The sequence below is a fragment of the Myotis myotis genome, unplaced genomic scaffold (assembly GCF_014108235.1).
Source record: "Myotis myotis isolate mMyoMyo1 unplaced genomic scaffold, mMyoMyo1.p scaffold_m19_p_8, whole genome shotgun sequence".
Taxonomy (NCBI): Eukaryota; Metazoa; Chordata; class Mammalia; order Chiroptera; family Vespertilionidae; genus Myotis; species Myotis myotis.
The window spans coordinates 58,376,061-58,395,316 of NW_023416390.1; the positions used below are offsets into that span (position 1 = coordinate 58,376,061).

A 19,256-nucleotide genomic window follows, 5' to 3' on the forward strand; every position below is an offset into this window, starting at 1 on the left:
TCATCTCTCTATGCCAGGAAGAACAAGAAACAATTCCAGCCCTCCACTGCACACAATCCCAGCTCTTCCACTCCCACTTACCACATTGGTAACCCTGAGCAAAGTCATCCACTCTCTTTGCACCTCAGTTTCTTCACCTATAAATAGGGATAGTCATGGTACCTAATTGTGGAGTTTTTTGTGAAGAGTTAAAAAGTTATTATATCAACAACAAATCAACAAATGACAAGTGCTGGCGAGGATGCAGAGAAAAAAGAACCTTCTTGCACTGCTGGTGGGAATGCAGACTGGTGCAGCCACTGTGGAAAACAGTATGGAGAGATTCCTCAAAAAATTAAAAATGGAACTTCCATTCCACCCAGTAATCCCACTTCTGGGATATTTCTTGGAAATATATCCCAAGAAATCAGAAACACCAATCAGAAAGGACATATGTACCCCTGTGTTCATAGCAGCACAATTTACAATAGCTAAGATCTGGAATCAGCCTAAGTACCCATCAGCAGATGAGTGGATTAGAAAACTGTGATACATCTACACAATGGAATACTATGCTGCTATAAAAAAGAAGGAACGTTTACCATTTGCAACAGCATGGATAGAATTGGAGAGCATTATGCTAAGGGAGATAAGCCAGTTGGAGAAGGATAAATATCACATGATCTCACTCATATGTGGGACATAATGAACAACATAAACTGATGAACAAAAACAGATCCAGAGACAGAGAAACACTGAACAGACAGTCCAACCTCAGAGAGAAGGCGGGGGTTTGGAGGAGGGAGGGGTAAGAGATCAACTAAAGGATTTGCATGCATGCATATAAGCATAACCAATGGACACGGAGACTGTGCAGTGGGGGCTTGTCCTGGGGGGTGGGGGGGGGGTCAATTGGGGGAAAAGGAGACATATGTAATACTTTAAACAATAAAAAAAAGAATTTACTTTTATGACTAAAAGAAAAGTTAATATATATATATATATAAAGTACTTCGGCCAGTATTTGACATATATTAAGCCACAAAATAATAGTTGTTGTTATTGTGACCTTTATTGGGGTTACTTCTTTATTCTGTAATTTTCTCCCCCATGTGGGCAATAGAGCAGTTGCATTGAAATGCATAATTTAAGGGCATAATTTAAAATAATTGAAGAATAGATTATTAGCAATTTTTTAAAAAGATACCTCCTCCCAATTTTTACTTTATCCGTTGCTGCCTGGTTTCTATCTGCATACACCTGGGCTCTGCCCTTGGAGGAGACAAAGACTCAAACTACAGGGAAGCACTTTAAAGCGGCCTAAGTAAAGGAAACAGCCAAGTTCCGACGGGCATAAAGGCTGTGGGGATCCGCAGGGCTAGGTGGTTCCTGGGAAGCTGGGTGCCTGGAAGAGTTCCGGGTGGGAGTTCACTGTGAGAGAGGGCAGCGCAGAACTAAAGGAGGCTGAAATGGTGCTACACGGTAGCCCACAGAGTAAGGTGTCTTTCAAACTATATTTCCTCCAACCTCTTCTTATTCCACTTCAGTTTCTCTCAATTTCCTATTGACTTCATTATTTAACATTGCATTTAAAATGTTTATAGAAAGGAAACATCCTTAACACACTAAAAAGGTATGTTAGACTTTGTAACTAAGGAAAAGTGTCCTTCCCTGCCTGTTTAAAAAGAACTATCTTTCTAAAATGAAAATTCAGAAACGAGAAAGAGTTATACCTGCTATGTTGGCATATCACGATGGCAGTGAGGAATCATTATTCGCTGGGTGTAAATTTCACGTTTTTGCTTTACAGTTCCAAAACTCTGCATATAAAAAGTACAATAATGGAAACTTTTTGTAAGTCAAGTCAAATTTGCATTGCCATTGGTCGACTGTGTGCAAGTTATATTTTTTTCACCCAGAGCTCCCTGGAGTTTTATGACAGGAAAATGAAGATGTCTTTGGCCCTCAGAAGAATTACAAATATTTGAGGCAGCAGGAGCCGGGCCTGAGCTCATGCCTGAGATGCAGGTGTCCAGAGTTCCAATTCCAGCCTTCGCCAGGCTTGCTGAGTGCCCTTGGGCAAGTCACTTAACCTCCCTTGGCCTCTCCTCCCTCACTGCTAAGGTGAGGCTATTAATGTTCAGTTCCCTTATGGGGTGGTAAGTGCATTAAGTAATTAGAAAATGAGAGTTTCTTCTTATGTAATCCTTTAGAAGGTGAGAGTTTTTCCAAATAATTCTGAAGTGTGTTAGAAAACAAAGAAAACAGAGTTAAAGCCACACAAAGCAGAAATGCAGTTATCAGTACAAAGGACTGGGGGAGACTACCTCTTCATTTTACCTAAGCAGAAAAAAAATTATTTCAGGACACATTATTTTCTCAATATATTTTTATTGATTTCAGAGAGGAAGGGAGAGGGAGAGAAAGATAAAAACATCAATGATGAGAGAGACTCATTGATCAGCTGCCTCCTGCAGGCCCCACACTGGGGATCAAGCCCGCAACCTGGGCATGTGTCCTTGACTGGAAACAAACCTGGGACCCTTCAGTCCGCAGACAGGTGCTCTGTTCATTGAACCAAACCCCAGCTAAGGCTCAGGACACATTATTTTCAAATAAAATTCCCACTCTCTTCCTCCTCTCTCTTCTCTCTCTCTCTCTCTCTCTCTCTCTTTCTCTCTCTCTCTCTCTCTCTCTCTCTCTCACAGACACACACACACACACACACAATACCCATTCCTAGTTCCCTCATTCATTTCTATTTTAAACTACTTCACATGTGGTCTCAAAATTGGAACCTTCCAAATAAAATCATCAGCCTTAAAACAATGTTTGAAATAATTAGGTCACACATTCGGGAGCCCTTTAATGCGGCTGCAATTCCATAACTATCTGTGCATTCCACGTATGGCCCTATTAAATGTACCAGGCACCAATGTTGCCAGCTGTCAAGAAGCAAAATGAAAAATAGTTTTAATAGCTGCTCTTTGACCTGTTTTATATTTTATGTCAATTATAACAGCACACAACCATGCATAATTATGAAGCATAGATGCATTAAAATGTACACATAATTTGTGTTCTTATGGCAACCATTGCATTAGGCTCTAGAAAACAAACCTATTGTTATAAGTCATTTGCACATTAATATATTAGTATTAAATATCGAAGACAGATTTGCCTATCCATCTGTTTTGAATCGTTGTAAGTAAATATATCTTTTTGGAGGGGTGGACAAAATCTCTACATAAATGCACTGTAGGTGCCATCTGCAACATATATTATAATACAGAGTTTAACGCCATCGTACATAGCAACTCCAGCAAAGACAGTGCCATGTGATTGTCATTTGAATGTCATTTTTTTAAAAATGGTCTGGTATATGGACAGAAGGAGGAAATTTTTTTCTGGCACTGCCATAAAAATTCCTTCATTTGACTATCCCGTGGTTTTGGATTTCTTTCTTAAAAGCTTGCATTCTTCCAAGGATAAGAGGAAAATAACTATTTTAATGCTGGGTAAATGAAACCCACCACCCCCCCAAAAAAGTATATTTTCTCTATAGCAAAATTATTAAAATACCAGGGGAAATTTGCTTTAAAACCTCTGATGAATCGTTAACAGTGACTTTGAGAAGCAGGTGACCCAACCAGAAAATAACACTTCCATGCTGCAGATAAAGAACCAGGGGCTTTTTCAAGAACAATGATGTATCGCCAATTCTAACTTTTCAGCAGTCTCATGACTTTATGGCTCTATGATGTGGCTGCTGGAGTGAAGGGCACAGGAGAATCGGATTTCCCGACTCCAAGTTGTCCATTTAATACCTTGATGCTCATAAATTTGGAGGAAGTGCGACCCTTTAATCCCATCAGTTTTAACCCAACATCCCAACCTCTGAGCAATTGCTGCAGATATCCACCTACCTTAGGTCCTCTCAAAGTTAGGTCTGGAGAAGGAAAAATCAAAGAATGGGGTGGAGGAATAGGTGGTGGAATCACAGGGGACTGTTCCCCCCAGGTCCTGATTAAAACCCGCAACAGCTTAAACTACTATTGAATTCATTTTAAGTGATCACATTGTTTCCATTTGGGTGACCAGCGAGAAGTAGAAAGATTTGAACAGGCATCCTGGAGCTTCATCAGAGGTGCTTCACTCTTCTGTTCTTTGTGTTCTTGTTAGGTGTCTGTAAGTATAGATGTTAAGAATTTGTCTTCCATTTTCACATAACTGGGCTTTAAATTCAAAGGCATGTCGAAAATGACTTCCATCTGTAGTGACTACTTCACCCACATGTTGAGCAGTTTATAGGAGTGACATCCACTGCCAAGGTATCACCCAGATTTTTTTAAAAAAATCTTTGTTTCAATTAAAAGGTATACTATGTTTCTTTAGGATCTTAAAGATATTTGTCTTAAATATATCACTTTACATAATTATGTAAAGTTTAAAATGTTTGGAAGAGAGGACTGGAAATATCTGCCTTTTGTGCACTTTTTTAACTTGTGACACTATGGAAAGAAAAATTGCTCTGTACCAATATAGCTGGTTCCTATTAAGATTAGCCAGATAAACAGAATAACTTTCTGGGGAGATGGTGGTACTGATAAAAGAGAATGAAAACAAAAGGAGGAGGAGACAGCTGAAGACAAAAAAAAAAAAAAAAAGATGGAACCTAGCAATTGAAGAGAAGGAAAGGGTGAAAATTCCAGTAGTGAATTCCAATCCTAGATTTCCAGAAACAGCTGGCAAAAGTCAGACAGTGGGTATACACACAGTTGGAGTTCATGCCTCTCTAACTCCACACAGAAAAACTCTGAACAGGTCTAGAGTATATCATAGTTACCCTTGAGGGTATAAGTGTTTTATGGGACAAGATTTTGAGTCCTATGAATGAACTGGAAGTAAAGAAATAAAGATCACAGAACTACCCCAGAGAGAAAGATATGCTCACATTTTTGAGTTTTAAGGTACACTTAGTTTAGAATTATATGCTTTTCTAATTCTAAATGTTAACAGGACACCAATTTATGAGAAATGACAAAATGGTTAGTTATTCACAGAGCAAATTTCTCACTATTGCATTCAGGGTGAAAATAACATAGTCAATCCTAGATTACTTGTTTTTAGCGCTATTTCCTCAAATCCATGTCGATAGCACATTGTAATTCATATTTGTTTAACCCACAAACATTTGATAACATCTGTAATTTGCTCAATCCCATCTCCTAAGATTGAATTTTTAAAGTTTTAAAGTTTTTAAAAATTACTATTAATTATTCATTTTACCCATTTAAAATCTTATAAGAATGCGTTTCTTGACTTCTATTGTATCTTGCTGGTTTGACAACACAATTTAACTGACTTCCAAGACTGCTTCATTTTTCTACACTTAATTATCCAATCCAACTAAAATTAACTTTTCAAAATAGCATTCTTTCACCATACCAGTCACAAAACTAACTACAAAAAAGTTCTATACGTTTTGGTGGATAATATTTCAGACCAAAACTCTTGAATTGATGGAACATCTTTAATATTATGTTTAAGAATCTGAGTGTGTGTTTTTTCCCCAATTTGTCTTTTTATCTTGACTTCTTTATCCTCAGTGAAATCTGTTTGTGTTTTTCCTGTTATCATCTCTACCCTTGTTTGGTTCAAAGCAACTTAAATTGAAAAAGAAACCCCTTGCTTGTCACAAGTGCCTATCTGAATCTTGCTTTGTTAATCTCTGCTTGATTCCCTGTGCACTCCAAGAAATTTCTTTAGTGAAGAAACTTTATTTAGAAGGTTATTGCCGTATCTATAGAGAAATCACCAATTTGACTTATTCATTTAACATTATCAGACCAGGGCTAACAGGCAATATTTATACATTTGGCAGAGGTTCCCAACTCTGGAGCATGGCTTTTCTTTGCTGTGATAAGGAGGCCAGCATTAATGGCAATGGCCCTGGTTCCATGCTTAGGAAGCACAGCTTAACAGCTGCCCGTTTAGGTTGAGACCATCAGAAGGTCAGGGCCAATCTTTAAGCATATAGCACAAGGTAGCATTTCTCAGTACTGAACGCTTGGGGGTGGGAGACTGGTGCAACATTATATAATGCATACCCTAATTTAAGTAAAGAATAATTGTCATACAGCTTCAGACCAGAACAAAAGTGATAACAAATGAGATTCGGGCAACATATCACCCTATCTTTAAATATTATTTGAAATTTACATAAAGTTCCCACATAATTTTTCATTTGGCAAAGAAAAAAATGTTTGTAGAAAAATATGCAATTTGACCTTTGAATTATTTTAATCTTTAAAATAGAAACAATATATGCATTACCATATAGACTGCAAATTGTATAACTGATTTTTCTATGCATATAAAAATTTACTTAATGGCAGCCTGGGTGCCCATATACTAGTAAACTCTGCAGGTAGATCTGATGGTATATTTTCAATGGTACTACTTCCTTGTCCTAAAGATCTAAAGATTGAAATTATTATTTGGGGGAAATCTATTTAGTCTTCAAGTAGAAACATCTTGGAGTTTGTAGGAGTTTCAGTTTTTAAAGATGTCACAACCAAAAAGATTTATTGAGTGCCACTATGCTCGAAACTGTTTAGAATCAAAATATTAACCCACAAAAAAAGCTTTATATTGGCAAAGTGATCCATTTAGTTGCCTATCTTGAAGAAGAAAAAAAGAAGATCAAATTGACTTAAGAAACAGCTCTCTGGTTATGAGCTTTGGTGAATTCATAAAGGTTGAACTTCCCAGGATGGATGTAAGACTAATATGACTCTGATTAAACTGTGATATGCAGAAAAGGCAAAGAAAACTACAGCAAACCTCTGTATCTCTGAACCACCAAATGATAAGGAAAACAGGGCTGGCCTCATCTAATACATGTGCAAAAAATCAGGTTACTCAAACCACACGTGGTGATAACATCCAATGGGTATAGTATAAGTAAATATTTGTTTAGGGGCCCATTCTAGAAGAATGAAAAGTATTTCAACAGAAAATTGGACTAATAAAAGCTCAACATTTGGTCCTAGACCAGCAGACTGCTCATGGAGAAAAGCACTAGCTATTGTAAAGCCAGACCCTGAGAACCAAGAGGTGGCAGAGGAGGTTGATCTTCCAAGCATTGCTGGCCTGTGGGAGTGTCCATGACAGGCTACAGGAAGAGATTCCATCCTTCTTTAACTTGGTGGACGGCCTGCAAGGTACTAGGGGAGTCCCTTCCCCCTCATCCATACTGTTCAATTGTCACTAAAGCTTGTAAACAGGAGCCTCCATCAGTTACCTCCGAGTGGTTTGAACAAACTAACATCATAACAAGAGTGTTTATGGAAAAATGCTTAAGCACTGAAGCAGAAAGGGCTTAGCACTGATCAGACCTCTCTTCCACCTTTATTCTTCACTGTTCACATTGAAATGCAAATATCAGCGCAGGGTTTCCACTGGCGTGCCACTCACAAATTGAAAAGCAGTTTTTATCTATGCAAATGTAAGCATGGTAATTGAAGTTAATCAATCAATGCTAGCTTTCACTAAAACCTTGAACATGATTGAATAAAGTAATTATCATTCAGCAGAAAATGATGAAGTTGTAGACAGCATGAACCTTATTAAAGGAGGATTTTGAGTCACAATGGCTTAATTTAGCTAACAGCCCAGCCTTAGCTTAAGCAACATACTACTCTAGAATTGTTTTATGATTAAAAAACAACAACAACAATAATGAGGGTGGGGAAAGTGGAGGTAAGGGTAAAAACAGGGATTTTTTATTATTATTTTCACAGTACTAGATTCATAAAAAAAAATACTGGTTATACTACAAAGGAGAAGTCATAATTGACATCTTAAAAAACCCCTCTAGATCAGTGAACAAAGATTGTTTTGACATTTTTGTTAGAGCCAACAGCACCAACAGGCTCTTAATGCTATTGTTTTATTTTTAACATAAATGGATGAAATAGAGTGAGCATCTCAGAAGTCTTTGTAAAGTAAAACCAAAATTAGAAAAATGTTTTCATGTAAAAAGTAACATATCAAGATACAAATTGAATGCTAAACTCTTGAAAGTATGACTTCAAACATAATTTGTATTTTTTTTTTACTGATTTACAGCAGTTTCAGTAACAGAGCATATGCTGCATTTAGCACAGCCTTTCACATAGTTCATTTTTCTGGAGTGGCATCTATTCAATGACTCGCCTTGATTTATTAAAAAAAAAAAAGTCTATCAGAAAGTGTTTTAATATTCCTTCTAGGGTACTTTTTCCAGTTTTTTTATACCCTTATCTATTTTCACTTATGATTTAAATGTTTTTGAGGCATTAAAAACAAAATTATTTTATTTAAGCCAGAATTGAATACTATTGCTGAAAAAAAAAATCACTTCAGGTAGCATAAGGGAAATAATTCATCTCTGGGAAATGTAATCAGCAGTTAGTGTGTAACATAATGTAAACTGATTATGGAAAGAGGCTCCATTTAGCTTTTTCCAATGTATTTTTGAAAAACAAGGTTAACTAGCAATATTTAGATTACAGTAGCCCAGCAGGATATGGTGACTCTTAAGAACCTACAGTAATTCTATTGGATTCAATTAGACTGAAAAAATTAAAGGTCTGTAATCCCGCTAATATTATTGTACACCTTAGGGAAATCATTCCCGCCCCCAACTCCAGTTTGGTTGGTGCATTTTGCATTTAGCTAATTTTAAATAACAATTTGTTGGATTAAACCTACATTCCCAATTGGAGAGCAAAAAAATACCGTTTAAAAACATTTGTTATCTTGGAATATACAGTGCTAGGTATTTTCCTCCAAACATACATCTCCATGTAACCAAATTTCTTAAAGCTTCAGTATCACCAGCACCTCTATCCTTAATAAGCAAGGAGGTGGCATAAAAATAAATTCCTAAGCTTAAACAAGCATTGAATGGATTGTAGTAAAAACAGTTACGGGATTTTGCCTACGTGTGTTTCCTCTGAACGTAACTATCCTATCTCCTACTGCTTAGGTAAAAGCCATCCCCTTATCTGTCTATTCCATCAGCAAAGCATTTAAGTATCAGAGCTACTATAGCAAAGTAACTTTGGAGTGCTACATACAAATAGTTCCACTGAATTAGGATGTCATTTTTATTCCGATAATAATGTGCATTAAAAGTATGATATTGATTGTTTACCTTAAATGCCCTAACAGCAGCAAAGGAGTCATTCCTGACCTTTTATGGCTATTTCCCACTGCAGGACCAGCCCAAGACATAAATTAATACATCTCATTTTCTTATTTCTGTGAAACTAACAGTAGCAAGGAAAACCACAGCATAGGGGTAAGATTGTCTATTTCCGACCCTTCCTTCTAACAGCCAGTTTATATATTTGGGACTGGGGGGAAAACACACAAAGAAACTCCTAAGTGACCATGCAAATCAATTGCCAATATATTCACAAAAGGTCTAACATAGTCAGAATATTTATTTTATGTTGTTTTAGTTTTTTTTAATCCCTAGCACTAATATAGAGTAATAAAAGCTTCTATGTGGCAACAGTAAATAATCTGCCATCGTAGAATATATATATTTCAGGGAAGTCTGACCTCTGCTAAAATGATTTCTTCTGGGGAGAGAGGATGTTTTAAGTGGGGACATTCTAAACAGTTTTATTTGTATGTGTGCATATGTGTGGGGTTTTTGCCCTTTTTTGCTGACCAAGTCTGTGTTTGGGTCCTGGTTTGACTAACTGCACCTTTGCTGAACTGGAGAGAGCCAAGTACTTGGATGGCCAGAGCTACCAATTGTAACTGCTACTTTTCTAACTGCTGAAAGCACTAAGAGAATACAAAGTTCTCCTAAGAAACAGTTTACTCCTGGCTACCTTGCAAACTCAAAGGAAGCCCTGAAAGCCCAAATGCCTATCAAATGAAATCTATTTGAAACAAGACAACTTTATATTTTTGTTCCAAGATCTGTTGCACTCCAAGCTTGCCAAGCTGAAGGTTCTATTAATTGAGCTCTCAGTCCAATGGTGGGCCCTCTGCCTCCGGCCTTCCCCCGTCTACCATAGCTGTGATGGTTAAAAGCTTCTCCGGTTTGTCACAGAGTTTAATATGCACCCTACATAATTATGCAGGATTCACTGTGCTATCAAACTGCAATTCAAATTAGTTCAGGATTAAAGGCACAGAACAGTACTGCTTCCTTAATTGCATTGTACTGTGCTGATCACATTCAAATACCCATTACTCATTCCCTCTGTGGAGCAATAAGTCAGGGGGATTAATATTCAGGCAGGTGACAGGGCCAAGCCATTAAAAGGCAGTTATGCAGAAAGCATGGCTGGTTTTATTCACGTTAATGAAATCAGTGAAATGAAACTGTAATAGATTTATCAAAGCTCAGATGGATTTGCTGTAAATCAGTTTGATTCAAGCAATCAAACTGGACAATAGAGATAGTTTTCAGCTCTAGCAATGGGTGTCAGAACGCAGCATGTGAAAAGTGCTGATATTCTTCATGTACGGCTTTCATATCCACCCCGTGCACAGGCCTATTCCCAAACCACTGCTGCTAATTTTCTTGTCTTTTGAACTAGGTGCCAGTGGCTGATAAAACATACAGCATATCATCTTCATACAGCACTTACACTGTTTTTATTCCTCATTTTTAAGTCCTCCAGAACATCAGTTCTTTCCAGTTGCTGGCTGAGAAAGGAGGAAAGTTAGATAGAGCACAGACTAGCCTCCTTGCCCCTGTACTGCCCAGGTGGGGAATGCGGGTTTGGCCAGGCGATCCCACACAATTAACATGTCTCCTAGGCCAACACGTGTAGGGAGGGAAAAAGGATCAGGTCACAGTTTCAAAGAGTGATGGGCTGGGGCAGGAGGAGCTCTAAGAAGCTTAAGATTTACTTTTGTTCCTGGTCTAATGAAATAATTTGGTATCCATTAGAGGGCAGCATTAGAACAAAAACTAAGCACAGCCAGGGAGGTAACCCCTGCAGAGAGACAAGCACCTTGGCCGAGGTAAACTTTTTTGAGGCAGTAATATTTTCCAAGGGTAAAGTCGATGGATGGAGAAAGCTAAGTAATGGAGAAGATGGGAGTGAATCCTACTGTTAGAGCAAAAGGACACAGGAGCAGCTTCTTGCCACTTCAGCTTTCGGGAGGTCTCCATCCCTACATTAGCTTCCTCTACACGTCACCTGTTTTAGGGCTGAAGTAGAAATAGTTCTGTTTGAGCTTAATGACCTTGTGTTTTGCAGACGGCGCTTCTGATGGAATCGCAGTGAATTGTGAGATAGTGATCAGGTTTTTGTTTTCTTAAAAAGTTCCTCCTCATATATTGTGGGTTCTGCTAAAATTACTCTAATTGGTCTAATTTTTATTTATTAGAAACAAATTGTTCTAGAACTAAAGCCAGTTTTTAATGATCCAAAACAGAACTGTTCTAGTCTATTAGCATCTATATGGAATAAATCAATATTAAAGCTAATTAACCCTTTTCAAAAGCATTTTGTCCCAGGTTTTTATTTAATGGTTCAGTGCTGCTTAAAGCATGGATCAAGCTGGATAAGCTCCATTTAAAAAAAAATGGCCCATTTTTGAAAACAGTTTAGCAGCTCACTATGACGAATATATTTATTGGGATAAACTTGACTTTTTTCCAACTGTATAAATAACGAACCGGGTTTCTTAAAAGATCTGATAATAAAATAGAGATTAAGGGCAACAGACAAATTTGCCCACTTAGCAGTATTATAACATTATAGTAACTGACCTAATTGATTGCTTTTAAAAATATTTATCCATCCATAGGCATATTTTCAATTTTTACTTATGAGGATATTCCTAAGGGAGAGGGAATCTCCATATTAGATATTCATTCTAGGTCAGATGTGAAATGTGAACCTATGATTTGTCCTTTTTGGAAGAAGCCATGATTTTTTAATACTGTTTAAATACATAGTGCAAAGCATACACCTTTGAGATATAAATGACTAATTTGTCATATGAAACCCATTGAAAATTATGTATATTATTTAAGGAACTCGACACTCTTCCCCTTTTGTTATACTAGCAAATCACAGAATATACTTTAATAGCAAGCTATTTTTGAGTTATAAAATAGATGATCTATTTGTACATGAATTAAATTCCTCATGGTTCCAGAGGAATTCATTTGTGATGTTATGAAATTTTGATTAGCCTGCTGTAAAATCAGAATTGTTTACCACAAGTGTCTGGATTCTGACTCTTGCAGTCTTTCCAAACAAATAATGCAATGAACTGGAGTGAGGGGTGGGACAGGGTAATTTATGAAAACATGGTACACCATAATTTTGCCATTTTTTCTACAATAAGGATGGCAAGTGATTCATGGGATAAAATGAAATATTTCTCACTGTCATTTCAATGGATCTAAGATTTACAGCTTCTTAACTTAGATAGGAAAGACTCTGTATGCATAAGAATGAATTGCAAACCAATTAATGAGGGATATGAAAAACAAAACAATTGATTTTAAGTAGAGAAAATCTAACAAGCAACAAATTAGAAAGGAGAAGAAACAACTATTTACTCTAAGACCTTGAAGGAAGGAGGTTGTGAGAGGGAACTGCTCACTTAGCAGAGGGCATGAAGGTCAGGTTCAAGAAAAGTGATATGTTGATCCGATCTCATTACATTTAGATTGCTTAGGCAGACACGGGAAGGTAGCTTTTAAAGCAAAATCAGATATACCTACATTGGATTTTTTTAAATCACAAAAAAGTTAGAACCAGTTTTACAGTATAAGTTTAAAACAAATAGAATTTTAAAAAAATCCTGTGACTATGAAAACACAGCCTCCAATTCAAGATTCTCCCTAACCCAAACTATTTTTTTTTATATAAGTATCAGGACCAAAAAGAAAAGAAAAAAAAAAATGTTGACACCTCCTAACTCCTTGAGACACCACACTGAAGGAAAGCTAGCAGCCGCCACTGAAGAAGTGAACTTGAACTCTATGGGAGTCACTATACCTGGAAAATGAGAGCAGATACTCTGCTTAAGACACAAAAGAGTGGGCTTGAATGGCTCAGAAGCTGGTGGAACCAGTTGTACCATGTGCCATGCCCGAGCATCCCAGGTGGGTACTCTGAGACTCGATTCTCCCGTCTCTTCCACTGAAACATGATATGCTATCTACGACTATAAGATACATACCTCAGCTTTCAGTTTCTAGCAACTCCAATGTGAATGCAGGTAACTAACAGGGGACTGGTGGTAGGGTGTGCTAAGCAATGCAATTTAATGCCAAATGTGACGAACAAAGATGGCCTTGGTCATGTTGCTAAAGCAGTTTTGCTTAGATCATGTAAATTTTATTATTCTGGGTCAAATATTTAACAAAATGCAAAGATAATTACTGCTTTTGGCAAAGGGCCCACAACCTTCTTTGTGCAGGATCTACAGGACTATCCTGGTGTCAGCATGGCTCACATATATCATGTTATGTGCATGTATTTCACAAGTTTGGTAGCTAATAAAGGCCTAAAATACAAAGTGCAGGCACAAAAGGCTCATCAACTCCATCTCCTATACAGAAATCCTCTCATTAGAAGGATGCCGTATCAATTTAAAACTTCTGTTGTGCCTCCTTCATAAGTCACATGTCATCAGGTGGAATCTAACACTAATGATAATGTGGTGTTGACAAAGATTTGCAAATATCGATGTTAGTATCCATTTTCCTTTGATTATCAGAAATTGTATATACATTCCAAAAACTGAAGCAATCCACTTTGACAAATTTTAAGTTGACAAATTTTAAAGTGCTATAAAATTTGATAAGCTAGATCAATGAACAATGTTTCGAGCTGCTATATATTTTTTTCCAGGCACTGAACAAACAGTTCATTGTTACCAGTCTGGGGGGGGGGGTGGGGGGAGGCGGGGGGGGGGGGGGGGAAGGGGGGCATGGCTTTGGGTATTCTAGGCAATGCCAAAGAAACTTCAGAAGCTCACACATGCTTTGAGCACCAAAAACCAGGAGGCAGTGCATCTAAACCACAAATGGAGTGTATGGTATGCTCCACACACGTGTGTAAATTAAAACCTATAAAATAACATGGGCATTGTAAAACTTGTGTTAAAACTGATAACAGCTTTACTGATTTACTGACAATGAAAATATATAGCATTTTTTCTGTCAGAGCATTTATCAACACTTGGCAACCCTGTACTAACTTGACATGTGAGATGATCAAAATGGATTATGTAATCTTTCCCATTCATTTCTATTGATTTTAGTTATGATAAAATTCATCAGTGTGCCTGGGAACCCTCAGGCTGAAAGGCTCTTGGAGACAAAAAAAAAAAAAAAAAAGGAAGGAAAAAAAAGAATTCAGCTGAGTTAGTTGTAATAGGATGAATGTAATTTTAGAATAGGATTGCACAAATCCAGAAGTCATGCCCTAAAGGCTGCAGCACCAAATTAATACAAATAATCCTGGCAGTCTCAAAAAATTACATCTGTCTATGCAGAGATTTACTTTTGAGATCAAATTATGAAATTTCAAGCTAAAAGAATTAATGTGTAAGTGCCATTAAAAACATAGTTTGTAAACATATTTTCAAACTTTTTTTAAAAAACTTCAACAGTAATCAAAGTTATTTCTCTGACTGCAAGTAACATCAAAATGCCAGCAAATGGACCATTTTAATCAGTTTTATTGATTCATGCTTTCAGTACTTATTCCGTTAAAAACAAGGCACATTAAATACATCCTCTTATTGCTCTATAAATGCATGCAGCTCATTCCGTATATCAAAAGTAATAAATAATGCCGATAAAACACCAAGACAGTTATAAAAATGACAACCCAGCCTCAAACATAGTATTTAACAGTCCAATCTAGAACAATAACCCACCACAATACATAAAAGAGCCATGAAAACATGCAGTGTGTTTCTCTACTTCACTACTGTGCTTATACTTGATCTTCTTTAAAAACACAGTAGGGCTTTTTTACTCCCCTAAAAAGGGCTGACATAATGCAAAACAGTGCAAGTTATAGCATCACCGACATCAGTATTATTACATTCATAGGCCAAAATACAAATACATAAAAAAGGGAATAAGATCAATGATCATTCTGACAGTATGTTTAGTAAAAGTCAGAGTGAAATTTTCATTGTACAAAAGAGAAATCTACATAATTTGAAAAAGGCAAAACAGGCTAGAAAATAAAGCAGAATAGGGAGCATGCATTTAATTGTAGAAACCCTAAAGTTACACTCAGTATAAATTGATTAAAAGCACGAATTTTGTAAACAGCATGATGGATATGAGGCAGGCAACCCTGGCTTAACAAATAATCCAGCACGATCACTCCCGTATGACTGTGGTCGAGCTGTTTAAAGGAACATCCAGGTCTCCACCACAGATGGGGTTTCCTTCACCTGAACCCCCTTAAAGGCTCTTGAAAGAAATCACTTGATTGATAAAAGACAATCCCTGCACACCCCACCCCCGCCCCCACAGCATCATCTACATCACATTTATAGGAAAAGGGCAAAACATTCTTTTGCACTCGGAGTAGGTTTTGCAGGGGCTTATCCCCCTATTTCTTGCTTCGTTTCTGAAATCAGGTGAAGAAGCTGTGCAGGTTTAATTAAGAGCTTACACCCAAATGTGGGGGTGCTTTATTCACAGTAAAGACTTGGAGCCAGCTCGTTTCCAAGATGAGTCTCTGGGATCGATGAAGGAGCGTATGTTTTAGAATTAGCAGATTTTAAGCAAAAGCAAATATGCTCAAAAGAAGAAAAGTGTGCTTTTCTTTGTCCTTAAAGGAACTTCACTCATAGCAAAGTGTGCACAAACAAGGCCTGTGTTACAAACACAGCTTTGCCCAGGCTAGTCAGGTCTTAAGCTGGGTCCCTACTGTAATGGATTCAGGGAGGATACAAGTCATCCTTATCATCTCTAACTAGAAAAAGAGAAAGACAGAGAACACAAGTGTACAGTATTGTGGCACATCATCTGTAATGGTTGAAAGGACAGCTCTTCTGTCTGTTAAGTGTCACTGGATTCCAAACAGTGAAATGTATCGTCCTGATAGAAAAATACTAAATTACAAAGCCACAAGCTTCCATTATTTAAAAAAATAAAATAGCCAGTATAAAAAAAATCACACCTTGAAAGAAAAACTTCACAGTGGTACTTCGGAGCACCCCTTGCTCTGTTTTAGGTTTTCCTTTCGAAGTGGCAAGTCTAAAACATCCTTTAAAAGCAAAAGGAGTGAAGATGCTACCTTAACTGTTTCAGAAGTGAGGATGGGTGCTTACGTGAGTGAATTTCCAGTGTTTATACTATAACATCCAGGCTCATGCCCCACTCGAATGAGGCATAAAGATAGGCTACAATATTGACATAAACAGAAATAACAGCACAAAAATGTTTCATGTACCAGTTTAAAAAACTAAGACTTTAAGAGTGTGCAGTGAAAACCTGACATTAAATAAAGGGTTAGATTTCACATACACAACCTGATCTGGAGACACAAAAATAGGTAGTTAACTTCACAAGAAGAAGCACAAAAAATAAATATTCAGGTGACTGGCTAAAATGCCAACAAAATATTGCAAAAGCATACCAAAATAGACCTTTAAATTCAATTCATTATTTGTGAAATGAAATACAGATTGGATTTTTGTTTGTTTTGTGTCTCTCTGTGTGTGTATGTGTGCTGGGGGAATGTGTGTGAGTGTATGTTTGTGTGGTTTTATATTTTTCTGTTTCTTTTTGGTTGATTAAGAACTTTTCCACTGAGTACAGACTGAGAGGCTTTAGGTAACCTAAAGGACCTTGAGTGCTGTGCCTTTTTACAGATAATTATAAAGTTACTGAAGGGTTATTTCTATCCTCATTGCAGTCTGTTTACAAATACTCCCCCAAAAGGATGCAGTAAACCAAGCAAAACAGGTCAGCTCTGACAATATCACATGCTCTAACGTTTAGGATTTGGGGATTAAAAATTGTGCTATCATATGTGGATCTTTAATAAACACAGGTTTTTAACCCTTAAATGTATTAATTACTCCTGTAAAGATTTGAGAAATTCAGTCTCATCCCATTACATCTAACTTACCACTGAAATGCCGGTTTTCAAGTTAAAACAGCAAGAATCTTCCTGGCAACTATAATAGTCAAAGAAAAACCAGCAGTGACTGAGGGAGGGAAAAAAAAACCACAACGAATTGCTGAGATGAAACTATCACTGTAACTCCCAGAAATGTCAATGCTATCCTTATCTTATACCTGTGATTCTGGAAGCTTTCGGAGTTTCTCTTTCAGACTTGCTCCTGTAACCAGATCTAAATGTTTCCTTCCCTCTCCAGCTTTGCCAGTCATGCTCTACATAGAAAATTGTGCGACGGTTTGGAGAGGGAAGGCAGACAAGCTGGAGGAAGGAGTGGCTGAGAGGTCTTCTCTTAAGAGGCCACTCTCAGCTCCATTTCTTTTAAGAACAAATACTATCTACAAGCTTAACGTCCAGAGCTTTGGGTATGTTACAAAATTCTTCCAGCTCCTTTTTTTCGATTTCAGCCAAAGCATTCTGCCTCTAGAAATGAATTAGAATAAATGAACAAATACACAAAAAGAGAGCATGTCCAGTCTAATCGGTCACAAAATGGATACAAAACATTAAGGCAGGGTGCATCGAAAATGAGGAAAAGGGATAAAATACACTTTTTAGAAGCGAGAGTGAGTGGCAAATACAAAGAGGGGGTATACATCAACATCCTAAAGTTTTGGAATGTTTCCCAGTGTTTAAAATAAAAAAAGCAGCTATCCATATCCACTATTTTGGAGTGTTGTATTTCGTAACTGTTGTTACATGACGATTTGTTGTTCCTATGTGCGTTGGCCGAGGAGTCACTGCTCACACTCACAATCCTCCACAACTTCTGTCCACCGGAATGGGAACCCTTCCTTCCAGGTTCTCTTCCGCCGTTTTCAGTAGGATCGCCAGCCGGCTCCCAGACACCCTTCCTTTCTGAATAGCACTCATCAGCTTAAAGAGAAAACAAGCAACAGATTCAGAAGGCAGCTGACTCACTCCCTTCCTCGCGGCGGCGTCTGAATGGTCACCTTTGCTGTAGGCAGAGGTCATTGAGTGCTCCATCAAAAGCCATCGCAGTTCCTCTAGTTCAAATCGAAAGAGGACAATTTTTGAATATTTTAGAAATGGGGGCACAGGCAGGTATTTTTTCACTGCTGTAAAAACTACACCCATCTAGCAAAATTGGCCTGCCTTTAAATGCAAATACAATACGTCACTTTTTTGTCCTTTAATGTGCTCAGGGCGCATATTTTTTTTTGAGCAACTCAAATATTGGATCATGAGTTCCATTTTAAAATCTTAGAAATGAATCTCAGGGATTGAACAAAGACAAACCATGATCTATATTTAACTACTCTTTTTTAATGTTACTGTACTTGAAAACTCCAATTCCCCTAAATCCAAATTCTTAAAGACTGGATAAAGTAATTTACATTTGAGTACTTGAAAATGGACCCAGAGATCTACCTTAAGAATTAAAAGCACTCCGCAGCCCAGATTTTAGCTAATTCATTTTTATCCAATGGATAAAATCAGAATTAGTCTTGAAATTACATGCAGTCAGTGGGCAAAGGCCTTTAATCTTGAAGGCACTTCGCCATTATGAGCGGGGGGATATTTTTTTTCTCATTTCAAGTTTATGTGATTTTAACTCTTTGCTTTTCTTAGTATCACTTCCTCAATCTTTTATTTATTTATTTATTTATTTATTTATTTATTTAAAAGAGCACTGAGTTAGCCATTCGCTGGAATACTTTGTAGGGTGATAGCTTTCAGCTTACAGAGACACATTTCTTTAAATGGCTCTGAAGAAGAGTCAGAGGCGTGTGCCAAGGCGCAGGATCAGAATTGCCTGACCTTATTAAAAGCTGCTTCACAAGCTACTGCCTATTAGAGACTGACTCCTACATGCACAAGTGGCATCAGAGCCCAAACCTAAAAATAAAGTCACGCAACCACGTGATGCCTGCAGGGATCCTTCCAGTGGGGATTATTGAGAAACCAAATCTATACTGACAAGGGTGTTTAATGAGGTAAACATGGACTCAATCCCGAGGGGAAAAAAATTGTATAAAAAAAACAACCCTGACAACATACTTTACATATGACAAATGATGTAACATAAAGAATGCTGACATCTAAATACAGAACAAT

The 19,256-nt window shown here is 37.4% G+C and overlaps 1 protein-coding gene across 7 annotated transcripts in view; it reads right to left on the reverse strand.

Moving 5' to 3' along the window:
- Nucleotides 1-14,688: 14,688 nt before the first annotated feature.
- The window catches only part of GPD2 (glycerol-3-phosphate dehydrogenase 2), a 140,086-nt gene continuing 135,518 nt past the window's right edge, over nt 14,689-19,256 (reverse strand). For 5 of the 7 annotated variants that reach the window (XM_036320876.1, XM_036320875.1, XM_036320877.1 and 2 more), the window contains one exon: nt 14,689-18,053. In XM_036320876.1, coding sequence (XP_036176769.1) covers nt 17,928-18,053 — 126 coding nt within the window. In that variant the 3' untranslated portion in view covers nt 14,689-17,927. Of the gene's footprint in view, nt 18,185-19,256 lie in introns of all 7 variants that reach the window. The other 2 variants (XM_036320880.1, XM_036320879.1) reach the window with 2 other exon arrangements.